At 41.3% G+C, this 12,777-nt stretch overlaps 2 protein-coding genes across 2 annotated transcripts in view; one reads left to right on the top strand and one right to left on the bottom strand.

Annotated features, from left to right (window-relative positions):
• The window catches only part of LOC147061501 (uncharacterized), a 22,194-nt gene extending 9,417 nt beyond the window's left edge, over window positions 1-12,777 (top strand). Inside the window, exons 2-3 of the mRNA XM_085916479.1 lie at window positions 12,096-12,162; window positions 12,252-12,777. Of these exons, the coding sequence (XP_085772605.1) occupies window positions 12,114-12,162; window positions 12,252-12,538 (336 nt within the window). The 5' untranslated portion in view covers window positions 12,096-12,113 and the 3' untranslated portion in view covers window positions 12,539-12,777. The remainder of the gene's footprint in view (window positions 1-12,095; window positions 12,163-12,251) is intronic.
• LOC147061502 (echinoidin-like) lies at window positions 6,115-7,482 on the bottom strand. The gene is made up of 7 exons (XM_085917698.1): window positions 7,449-7,482; window positions 7,217-7,278; window positions 7,112-7,139; window positions 6,954-7,039; window positions 6,737-6,865; window positions 6,269-6,374; window positions 6,115-6,188 (listed from the first exon to the last, which is right to left on the bottom strand). The coding sequence occupies exons 1-7, from the start codon at window positions 7,480-7,482 to the stop codon at window positions 6,115-6,117; spliced, it is 519 nt and encodes a 172-aa protein (XP_085773824.1).

Below are 12,777 nucleotides of genomic sequence, written 5' to 3'. Positions count from 1 at the left end.
GTGACATACTTTCATCATGTCATATCATAAGGAACAAGAATTGTAGCATACTTTATACACCCTATTTCTTGTCCTGCTAAGCTTGTTTTTGAACGGGTGGCTCTGTCACATGCAGTAAGTTAGATACACATACAGTCGGTGTCAGCATCATGGATTTCGTTACCATGGTAACTAGGGGCAAAGCAAAGAGTTGACTCTGAGTCTGAAAAAGCCAATGCAAACATATTCACACTGTGTGCACGATTATTAGGCAAATTAGTATTTTCACCACCTCGTCATTTCTATGCATATTTTACATACTGTGAATGCTTATTACAAGCACATCAGGTGTGTAGGGTGTGGCCAAAGGAGCTCAACAACAAGGCGTACGTACTTATCAGGCAGCTTCTTTTCCTCAGGCGAAATAGGGGTGGGAAGACCTTTAACTGACTCCAACAGCCAAAAAAAGAAATGTTATTCAGTGGAGTGCAGCAATCTTGTAAAAGTAATGTAGATGTAAAGATCTTAATATTGGGGCGAACAATCAAACGTTGTGTTGTAAAAGCAAGAAACATGTTGAGAACGACTTAGTTTAACATTGTTTCATATCAGTTTGAGCATTAAATGTTGCCCATTCTGCATCCATTGCAGCCTGGCGGTCCTGGAACGGACCATCTGCAGTCACTTCTCAAGGTTTCTCATTTTTTCCCCAAGCAGTTGGGGTTTTTTGAGTTTTTCCTTGCGCTCCTGGGATGTCAAAAACAATTGTCAACTGTAGCCATTTGAAGATCTTTGAGACATGTTTGTTATTAAGGGCTATATAAATCAAATTGACTTGACTTGTAAAATCTGCTCGAGTGTTTAAAAGTTTATTTTGAGTCTAACTTCAAACAGAAAAGGTCTAACTCATCTTTAATAAACCCAATTCATACCAGTACCCTGGTACCTTAGTGGAGCTCAGCTCTTGAAAAAAAAAAAAATTGGTTTTGGAGTGTCAAAAGTCTGAATTTGAATCTGATTCACCTTAAAAAATGCTTTCATGTGCAAAACCCCTCCAGTGATGCTAAATTAAAGCAGGCCAAAACATTTCCACAGAGATGTGAAAGACTCAATGCCAGCTATAGAAAATGTTTGCTTTGATTTGTTGCTGCTGAGGGTGGCCCAACCAGTTATTAGGTGGTGGCATATTTTCACACAGAGCTTTGAATAGTTAAAGTTCCTTAATATATCAAATCACCATTTATAACTGCAATTTATTTGTACTTGGATATACTTATACTTTACTTCAGAAAACACTGATACATTTTCATTATCTGTTCTCTAAGGCAGATGGGAGGAAAGATTGAAAAGAAATCTTGAAAAAATCTGAAAATACGCAAAACCTGTGTGTCCTAAGATGCTTTGAAAAAACTTGAACCTGCGGCTCTGGACCCCACAGTGACAAACAAGACTGTAATTTAGAAGAGTGAGAGAAGTCGGGCCTATTGTCAGTGCACACCTTTATTTGCATCACAATCCGTGAGAGGATCATTTACACGACACCTTTAGATTTGAGTGACATTTTATATTCACTACATTCAGTAGTTTGCTGGAATATGTCAGGTGAATTTAAACCTGTTTACGCTGTCGCAGGCAAAGAAATCTTAGTATGAATAATTGAAACGGTATTGGTGTTTCCCTGGGATAAATTCTTACGTAAGTTACACATGTGAGCAGGTCCTCCCAGTATTGGTATTTAGCTCTGAGCACCCAAGTTCAATCTTGCAAACACATTTTGGAATCTGTTTAAGCTTGCCAGGGGATTTGCTCCGTTTTTGTGAAATCTGGGCCATTTTCACAAGTGTTAAAGAACTCTTTTCAACCCAACCATGGCCACTGCGTTGTCTATTGTTATATAATGATCTCTTGCTCGTCAACCTACTTCCTTTATTGTGTTATCGTCATCCCATCTCTCTTTAGCCCTGCTTTGATATCATTTTACAAAGTTGGAACACCCTAAGGGAGAGGCAACTGTTGTGCACTATTGGTTATAAAGATTCCATCTATGTTATGGTAAAAACACACAGCAACCTGCCAGGGGCACCACTGGCTTCTGTATTCAAGAGTCTGCCACAGAACCTGATATCATACATTTTATGAAATTTACCAATATTTTCCACCCATTGAAAATATGAAGTTAATGTTTGTTGGCATGAACTATAACGATGTTAACCGTGAACAAAAAATCAGTTCTGAGCATCTTGACTTTTTTCCTCTCTGCTATCACAATGGAAGATGATGGCCATTCATGAGCAGCAAGTCCGCAAGAGGCTTTTTACGTACTCATCGTCTATTCTGAGCTAAAAGACTTTGTTGACTTGCCATTTGACCTTTTATCTCCTAGGTAACCACTGTGATGTCATTAACCCTCCTCATCAGCATGACCGTCATTCACTCCACGGCTTTTAAGAGACACAAGCATGTAGGGTAGACACTCATGATAGTGAATATTGATTTATGCTTAACCCTCAAACAAGAATGGCAAAGAGAACAAAAATAAATGAATAAAAAATGTTTTTCTGGATTTTGCATTGGTGAGGAGATTTTAGGCTTGCAGGTGGTATTCGCCACAAAGACAACATCGTTGTCATGTTGCCGAACGTATACGTACTCCTGTTTTTCTCACTTTCTTTTCGTTTTCCTCAGTGTCAAATTACTCGAATGTCAGTCCGTGTAACAATTGACTGTTGAGGGAGATAAATCAATGTGAGGCAAGTGAGACTTTAAATAGCATCAGATGTCGCCATCTATTGGAGATGAAGCGTAGAAGCATTACCCGGCGTATGACCGTCTGTGCTTGTGCCGAATTTTCCAGCGACGAGCTGCACTTATTTTCGGTGCCATTCTCATTGACTATAGTCAATGAAATATCCATTGCTATGTCCTACATAAAAAAATATGTATATAGTTACATCGCAACTTAGTAGTTTTGTTCTCTCTTAAGATAGCCCACATTTTTCAAATATTATACACAAATATATATATATATATATATATATATATATATATATATATATATATATATATATATATATATATATATATATATATATATATATAAACAATTTTAATTGTTTTAATTTAATTTCAAACATTAACCAACATCACAAACATGAATGTGCAATGTTTTAATCATATCACGTTTAAAAAAAAATAAATAAATAAAAATAAATAAATAAATATATATATATATATATATATATATATATATATATATATATACGTGATATGATTAAAACATTGCACATTCATGTTTGTGATGTTGGTTAATGTTTGAAAAATTTATTTATTTAGATTCAATTATCGTTTTGGTTCATTTCACAGATGTATTTATACAATGGTAAGATCACAAGTTAAAGGTATTTAAGAGCAACTCATTTAATATTGAATAGACGTCCATTAACGGTCATTTGAACATCTATGCTTAGACACGTCTAAACATAGACATCTTTTATACATACATATATTCAATGTCAACCATTTGTGAAATTTTGTTCTCTCCACACTCCTATTAATACGCAAAGCTGAGCAATATAACACCGCTGCTTTAGTACTTGGACCCATTCCTTATGTGTCTAGAAAGTTGATCATGTCATAATTGCATGATGCCCTGCTGCGAAGTTGGCGTGAAGCTTTGAAACGCAACCATGTCAAGTTGGTTCCGAGGAGCCAGTTATCATGGGCGGGTTAGGGTTAGTAAGCGTAGCGCGTCGCCGACCGCGCAACTACACCGCGCTAGTCGCATTATTGTGACAGAGCCGTCGCTGAAATTTAGAAAATATTTTTCAAGTCCTGATGTACTTTCCAAAATTCAAGTGGACTTCAGTGCGCAAGGAGTGTGTGTGTTCATCCAGTTATGTGTGTTGTATTCGTGTTCTGATTGAGCAGTTATGTTTACATAAAATAATAAAAGAATAGTACATATTACAGAGATTGTCTCCCCTAATAGAACATGTACACATTGCTGTTGCTCCCTCTTCAATCCCCGTTTTGACCTCTTTCGAGGTCACCAAAAACAGAAAAAACATGCTACAGAGTGACTTTAAAGAGCAAAAACAAAAACAAAAAAAACAAAAAGAGTAAATGATAGGGGACGGATTGGGGATCGTGAAGGTTGATACATGATAAAAACAACAATGACAGCAATAATTCCCAGCGAAGAGAAGGTTTTTCCTCAGTATTCCAGTTCAATTTTAGTGTGTGAGTGAAAAACCTGCGGCAAGATGTTATAATGCAGGAAAAGTCTCACACGGTCCCTCTGCCTTAGGCGACCAGAGTGAAATCAATACCAACAGTTTGAGACAAAAAATTGCTCGTGATTGTTCAGCCGTTGGGGGCTTGGCACGCCCACTGGTGGAGGGTGAGCACAATTCTCACCCCCTTTGCAGCTCTGCTCCGTCCGGGGAGAACCTGGAAATTTCTGCCAGGCGGTCGTTGTCTTCAGTGGGTCAGGGTAGACTACCTGGCCACCAAGGGGGAAAAGGATTATTCTGCCTCTATTTGAACTGGGGGTGGGGACGCTGTCGATGGCGGATCTGGTTCCTTGCAGGAACCCTTCACTGGGACGCACTGGGACAGATGATACCATGTCTCCCCTTTGCCCGCCAGCCGGACAGCATGTGAGGTGCGTTCCACCACTTTACAAGGACCAGTCCACCTCGGCTCCGTCCACTTCCGTCTCAGGACCTTCAGCCAGACCGATGGAGTCATTTGGATCTCGGCCGTCCCTTCTGGGTCCGCTGCCGTCCGTTCTGCAAACCTGGAACCAAAGAACTGGACAATAGGTTGGAGATGTGTGCGAGAGCGCATACCGCCTTCCAAATCTGCAACCGGAAGGGTAGACGCAGGTTTCGGAAAACAGCGCCCGTTCTTATAGGGTCTAGTCAACGCAGGCTCCGTGTCTGTTTTTGGTGTTGGATTTTGACAAATAAATTTGCCCCAAAAGTGCAACTTCTACTCCAGTGCGACTTGTGTTTTTTTTTCACTTTATTGTGCATTTTATGGCTGGTGCGACTTATAGTCAGAAAATTACGGTACTTTAAAATGTCTTTCTAAATGCTGCCTGTGACGCAGCAGTTGTACTGCAGGAACATGGAAGTGTGCACACGAGTTAATTACAAAGAAAGACTGTACACAGAAAGCCTTTTTAAAGTTTGAATAACATACCTTAACATTTCTTTCCTAACACTGCCTCTGACGTGGCAGTAACACAGCAGCAACACGGTAGCACAGCACTAACAGGCTGGTTAAAAAAACACACCAGTAAAAGTATTAAAAGAGCCGTCTTGAAACCATCAAAGTCTTCCTCATCAGTGTCCAATTGGAATAGCGTGAGATGTCCTTCGTCACACACACCTTCTCAGTCTCTCTTTCGTTGTCGCTTTTATGCATTTCTTCTAGCATTTTTCATGATTAGGGTCTGTTCATGCTAATTTTATTCATGCACGAAGCGCTAAGTTACATTAAACTAGCGAGCTACACTTATAGCTCCAGAGTAGACGATACTGGGAAATACAGAAAGAAAAGGGTGACGCAACACGATGTCATCAACAACGGGCCATTTCTTTTGTCCCCCGTGATGACGGTTTGTGTATAAAAGCTTCCTTTCACTAATGTTCGTCTTGATCTCGTTCTGTCTCTTCTTTGTGTGAATTATATAGCACTATTTGCCTGGCGGATGGACATGCCATCAACACACCACCTTTCTCCCCAGTGACCGTGTATCCGTGTATTCCTCCACCCAGCAAAGCGGTGCTTGCACAACAGTGGTCCACAGCCTTTTTACGAGTGTATAAAAGTGATCTAGTCATCACAAAAACCACGGGAAAAATCCTATATAAACTGCACCGGACTGCAAGCCGAAGGGTTCAAAATTTGAGAAAAAAGTCGCAGCTTTTAGTCCGAAATTTACAATAATACACAAACGTTCCCATTTGAATGCAGACAGTTCCTTGTTTTATTGGGAAGTAGAAAAACAAGACAAAAGAGAAAGGAATCCATGCCGGGAAATCAGACACGGCTAACGTTTGCTCTCAGACAGCGCGGAAGCCGGTGAGGTGAGGCGAGGCGAGGCCTGCGAGGTGGGGCCGCCAGCGCTCACCACACGGATATCTCTCTGATGCATACGTACGGAAGGTCATCCGTGCAGGCCAAGTCCGCCCAACATCCATCTGGAAAAAATTGGTATTGAAATGCGCCAGCCGGCAGCCACCCAGCCTCATCTCACCCCAATGCTATTTTTGTGACTCACCGCTTTGATTGATCTGGATGCAGTTGCCGGTGCCGTCGGGCTCCGAGCCGGTGAAAGCTAGGAAATCTTCCAGTGTGCCATCGGTCCAAATGAAGTCGTCGTCTTCCTGGAAAACAGCACATTGCGTAGGTTTTGCACTCCAATTGACCATGCGCTATGCATTTGTTGTTCTGAGGTTGTAGGTTTGAATGTGGCCTCTGGCCTTCCTGTGTGGGCTTTGTACCTCCTCACCGTGCTCCTCTGGATTCCTCCCACTTTTGAAAAACATTCATTGCAAGCTATTCTCCATCATTGAAAAGTGTGAGTCCAAATACTCTGCTTGGCTAGTGGGTCAGTATGTACCCCGCCTCTCCAGCCGTCAGGAAAGGACGACTGGATGGCCTCCAAGTTTAGGACAAGACAAAGTCTGAAGGACAAATTATTTTTCCATGCGGCACACTTGTCATGAATCGGTGAGAATGAACTCACATTAATGGCATCATGGAGTCCAATCCAGGCGTCCTCTGAGGTCTCTGCTAGAACCAGATGGTGAACGAAAGAATTCTCCAGGGCGTTGTGGATGGACACCAGGTTCCCACCCAGAATGTTGCAGACACTCTGTTGGGAAGGAAGGAAAGCAACTTAATTAAGCCTAAACCTAAGCCCCTAAACCCCCCCCCCCCCCCCCCCCGAACTCCCACCCCACCTCGGCATCTGCAAAGTTCCTGGCCTCGTCCTGGTAGATGTAACAGTTGCAGTCCAAGCGAGTCCAGTGTTTGGGGCAGCCGTTGTCTGCAGCACAAAAACAATTGCGTCTGTCTAGCAACCCATCAAATGTTCAACAAGTGCAAGTGAGGCACCAACCTTTTACTTTCACCACGGCTTTGGACCACTGTGAAGAAGAAGAAGTAGGTGCTTGAAAGCAGAAAAGGAAAGACCAGCGAACGTACATGGGACACGGCCACTTACAGCGCTGGTCCAGAGTCCGGCGAGGCCACAGAGGTGCACAGTGCTTCCCCCTTCCAAAAAGGCTGAGTGTCCCAAAAGACTGAAGATTAAAGATGGTGACGCTCGTTAGGCTCCAAGTGCTCTGACGAGCGCCGTCTGAATGTAGAAAGTGTAAAGATAGAGCAGGCGCCACCACCATGCACCTTCATGGCTTTGCCACGCTTTGCTGTTTTCTTTTGTGTTAGAAACAAACCAATGGTCACAAGCAACTCCCCCAATGTTTCCATTCGGATCAAACTGGCATGTTCTTCTTTGGCTAGAAGCAGGACGACCAATGCAGCTTGTACCAGGGTTTATTGAAGGAAAGGGGGGTAGTGGGGAACGAGACACAGGCAGCGGGCAGGAAACTGAAGTCCACTCGGACCAGGAATAGATACACGAAACGGGTACGTTTTATAAAATTGTAACTTTTAATTTTCCACTATTTTTGCTTTCATGAATTTTCTTTGAGGAGTATGTATTTTGTGGCCTTGACTTGGCTTCAATCTGAGTTTTGGAGCTATTTTCCCTTTAGTGCTGCATTTGGGACTTGAGTGCGCGCTAGGCCGTGGACAAGATGGACGCCTCCATCGTAGATCTTAGTCAGTTACTGGTTTGCTCATTGTCAACAAAGATGTTTGCAAATGTTCGATTTGGATTCAATTCAATTCGAGCCGTTTGAGGCGAAACCATACGATGACTTGGTTATTAAAATAGTCGCTGATTAACTTACCATTAGTTATGGATCAATTGATCAATTTGGGGGGAACTAATTGGCAAGCTTTTTCTGGTTCCTGGTTTCAAAGTGTTGCAAGCCAAATGGCAAATATACATGCCACTATTGGCACCGTTTTCCCAAAGTGCTTGTGTATGGCGAGGTGCAGGTGCCAGCTCCAAACAATACGGGAACGCAGCTTGGAAGAGAAAGCCCGTCAATCTCACTTCTTGCAAATCTGGCGGGTCGGAGGACGAGGAAAAAAAAAAGCTTCAAACGGACATTATCTCTCTGCAGCCAAAAGCGCTTTGTAAACAGTCCAGACAACTGCACAGCTCACGTCTCCAATGAGGTCAATATTTGAAGTTTTGTCGCCGAACGTCTTCTTTGCAGCGTACTGATAATTGCGCTAGTTACTGTGTAGAACATCTCAAATACTGCAAGCAATCTGTTGAATCATTTCACAGGTTGACAAATGGAGTTATTTAAGGACGAAAAGATGGAAACCACAATCCAAAGCAAATCAACAAAAGCCAGATTGTGACATCTTCAAGTCCGCGTCAGGGGGCCGTGCATGGCTCAGCAACTGAGTGGGTGGTCCAGTCAGCAGGGGTCCGCTGCTGGATTCCCGCTCTGCCCATCCGTCGACCTGCTACGACCCGATCTCACAGAGTTCATTTGCTGTCACCACCTGCACGGAAACACGCCCTGCTGCATATTCTCTTCCCGTGCCAGGGACTTTCTGTCATGATGTGCGCGCGTTAGCAATTATCGACTGTCAAGATCAATTCAAAGGCAATCATTTACTTGACTTTAATTAATGCAAATGGAGCTGATGTGTCTTTGGGCTCGTGCCATCCTCTCAGGCAACCTAAGTTGTTTATCGCTGTCATTGGGCCACGTTGTGTTTAACATTCCTTTTCATATTTTTCACAATTCCACGTGGGATTGTGTTATTTATTATAAATAAAAATAATTATTATAAATGATTGAATCTAAGGTGTTTGAAATTAGGTGTTGCTTTTGAAGCTGCAAGGCTTTGGCCTGACTCCAGCACTAGGAAATACTTAAAGATATTCAGATACACTTACAAAACAATTATTTTTTTCATCACATTGCAACTCCAATGATTATTTTTTGTATTGATAAGAAACCAAATCTTTAATTTACATGTCAATTTAATACAGACTCTCGATACTCTGATGAGTGTGTCAAAGTCACCACTGAATTGTTTTTGATCGGGTCAGTTTCTTGGTGAGAGCATGATGGCGCACAGTCATCATGTAGGAACGGCGGTCAGGCAGAAGCCGCTGCTGATCCAGGACTTGCCTATCACACATGGGTGAGTAGTGGTCGCTTCCTGTACTAAAAATTTACAACAGAACAGAGTTATTAAAAAAAAAATAATAATTTGAAATGGTCAAGACGAAAATCATGGTTTTGGCGCTTCAGAATAATTGTACATTTTGTTGTTTTCAGGTGTTTGTGGCATTATCCCTTAGGAGGACTCATGATCTGCTGCTGAATTGAAACCAAGTTGCTGGGCCACGCATTTGGCTCAAGAAAACCTTGATATGATATCATGAGTCTTCCAACAGGATCATGACAATCAAAATCACTCAAGAATGCATTGAAACATCATAATGGACATTGTCGTGTCCTGATCCAAACCCTATTCAAGCTATGTGGAAGGAGCTGAAAAATGCTGCTCAGTTAGTTCTCGTAGAATGTGCCAAAAATACTTGTCGACAGGTGCAGGAGTCACATTGTGAGTTATAAAAGTCAAGTGCAATATTTTTTGTTTATAATATCTTAAACACGATTCTGTTGGACCGTAAAAATGAAGTAAAGATAAAATTCTCATATTTTATTTTTATTTCATACTATAGTGAAACCCCCTCTATCGTGGGTTCCAGACAGGTTTACAATTACGCTTTTTCACAGCTTGTTGTGATCAACCACGACATAGTAGCACACTTGTTTAGTTGAGAACAGTGGAAATTTGAAAGAACAGCCTAGTTTTTGTTGAACATTATTGAATGACTGCTGCAATCCTGCTCAAAAGAGACAGCATCCTTCTTTCATTAATAGCCAAGTGTTCTTTGGTTCTTTTTCGCAGGCAAAGATGGTTCCCGGAGTTACCATAATCCTTTGTCCCAGTTCAATTTATTTTGCCAACTCTGAACTGGTCTTCACTGAGATCACGCAGGCAGAAAACACACACAAACCAACACATTTCAACCAACGAAGCAATTCGTTACAATTTAATCGGTCACTTTTCTAAATGTTTTTCAATTCACATTTGAGTCAACAGTGTTAGGGTTGAATAGATTAGGTTGATCATATTATGTTGGAATGTAATCAGTGGTGATTGACATAGATTAGGTTGATCATATTATGTTGGAATGTAATCAGTGGTGATTGACCTAAGCTTGTCCTGTCTTAACAAAGGAGTAGAACAAAGTGCTAAGATCCTTTGCACTGATTGACCAATTGTAGAAGACGCAATCAAAGTTGTTTTGTCTACTCAACATCGTAAAACATCCCCCGCTATGATGTGATCAGAGGCCAGGTGTTTCAACCCCCACCTTGGCCACCACACATGTAAATTGTCACCCCCACCCTTCTTTTCTCAATAAATACTCTCTTGCATGGGTGCAGCGGCAGACTTTGTTCGGACAGTGCTGTGTCAACAGCAACGAACAAATTCTCCACTTGCAGAATTTGTTCGGACATTGTTGTATCTACAATGACGAACAAGTTCTCCACGTGCAAGTGTTCAAAGGGCATACTGTCTCCTGTGTTGTTCTTGCACAGTAAGTTAGAGTCGGAACATCTCTAACAAACAGAGACGTATCAATCAATCAATCAAGTCAAGTTTATATAGCCCTAAATCACAAGCAGTCTCAAAGGGCTCTGTCCTCTGCATTTAACCCATCCCCATGTGATTTTGATCCATCCCCTGGGGGAGAGGGGAGCAGTGAGCAGCAGCGGCGCCGCGCTCGGGAATCATTTTTGGTGATTTAACCCCCCAATTCCAACCCTTAATGCTGAGTGCCAAGCAGGGAGGCAATGGGTTCCATTTTTATAGTCTTTGGTATGACCCGGCCGGGGTTTGAACCCACAACCTTCCAGTCTCAGGGCGGACACTCTACTACTAGGCCACTGAGCTGGTCTAAACAGCTGAATGAATAGGTTTGGTGATTTTATATGTAGATTTTCTGCCAAAAAACTGACTGTTACTACCACATAGCACAATAGTTGTTTGGGGGTTATTTTGCCAACCTTCCAATGTATGTATCTGCATACATTTTTTTTTTAATTTCCATCAGATTACTACAAACATTCAGAACAATTTTAACTAAGTGTTTTTAAAGGGCTGTGATTTCAATCTGTCTTTTTGAGCTGACTATACAAGATAACTTTTTCTCTGGCTTCCAAGTACTTTTCTTGTTATCATAGTAAATCACAATATGTTCTTGGCCTAAAGTAAATAGCCTTTATTTTTCTTCAATACATGTATGTCAGTATGTTGTGTTTTCAATATGGAGTTAACTTATTATTTCCTACCCCTTATCCTGTTCACGGTCATAGGTCAGCAGAGTGTGCGTGACTGGTTGCATTGGGTGTGTAATTGACAGCAGTAATTAATGTCACTTCAGAGCTGTCACAGCAAATACAGAAAAGAAAACAAGAAACAAAAGCCCTGTTTAAATCTTTTAAAGCTGTGGTAACCCACTTTTTATTTGAGCTTTTCCAGTTCTGTAGCATTCTTTGCACACAAAGGAAAAGGATGCTTTTGCAAATGGCAGCTTTATTCTACAATAGAAAAAAAAAAGTTGTGTTTTTTATGTTAAAAAGAATAAGTGGAAAATTAGATGAATAGAAAAGATAAGTTATGTTTTTTTATGTTAAAATTAGTTGTTTTTTATGTTAAAAAGAAGGGACTAAGAACACTGGTCCATCAGCAAATTTTCTTACAGATGGCTTTTATGGGAAATCTATTTTGACCCTTTCAAACATGTGTTTACTCTTTCTTTTATGACTTTTTTTGTACATTCTTCTTCTTCTTCTTCTTCTTCTTCTTCTTATTCTTATTATTTTAACATTGACCTATACAACCTTGGATTGCTCATGTTCTGTCAGTTGCAGTCCATCTTGGCGATGCCACGTGAACGACTTCCTTTCATTGGTTCTTCTGGAAATAAAACTGGTGAGCCACATGTTTTTTCCCAATTGTTAATTCTTTCAGTTTCATTTGGAATTGCCTAAGTCAGACTCATTTCTATTTACGTTCTACAGTCAAGCCTCATCTCCCGTCACGGACTCCCCAGCGTATGAAAGGCAGAAAGCGCAGCCATCAGGAGAGACCTTCTGATCACGACGGACAACTTCCTCTCTTCTCTGATTCCACAGTGACACCCTGGCGAGCCCTCCTTCTCTCCAACTCCTCTTTTTCGTCTATTCATGTGGCCCCTTCTCCAAAACCGCCTCCATCGGCCCCTCATCTTGGCAATGACAATGAAGAGTTAACTTTAAGTTTCAGCTCGAGCGGTAAGATTGTGAGGAAGACGGATTCTTTTTTTTAATGTGTAGCCCTCTTTTTGTCTTTAAGAAATTACTCAATTACCAAAAAATAATTACATACTGTAATTATAAAAGCAAAGGTCTGCATATAATTGCCGTCCATTGAATTTTTTTTTTTCCTAAATCCCTCAAAATTCTAGGAAAAAACCGAAACAGTTCTGAGGGTTGTGGACCGGGCTCTGAGAATACTATGTGCAGCTTTTATGTTCTCTTCCAGCTTGTGTGGGGTTTTGCTAGGTAA

This window comes from Syngnathus leptorhynchus, chromosome 1 (genome assembly GCF_054491065.1).
Source record: "Syngnathus leptorhynchus isolate UIUO chromosome 1, UIUO_Slep, whole genome shotgun sequence".
NCBI classification, from domain to species: Eukaryota; Metazoa; Chordata; class Actinopteri; order Syngnathiformes; family Syngnathidae; genus Syngnathus; species Syngnathus leptorhynchus.
This window is presented reverse-complemented; position numbering and strand designations above follow the sequence as displayed.

What these genes read in the sequence shown, in the direction of transcription:
- LOC147061502 (XM_085917698.1), bottom strand. Translation starts at nt 7,482, where the DNA reads ATGGAAACATTGGGGGAGTTGCTTGTGACCATTG. An exon ending in AGCCGTGGTGAAAGTAAAAG is followed by an intron (nt 7,040 to 7,111) that starts GTTGGTGCCTCA and finishes TTTGTGCTGCAG; the next exon opens with ACAACGGCTGCCCCAAACAC. An exon ending in CATCCAGATCAATCAAAGCG is followed by an intron (nt 6,189 to 6,268) that starts GTGAGTCACAAA and finishes AATTTTTTCCAG; the next exon opens with ATGGATGTTGGGCGGACTTG.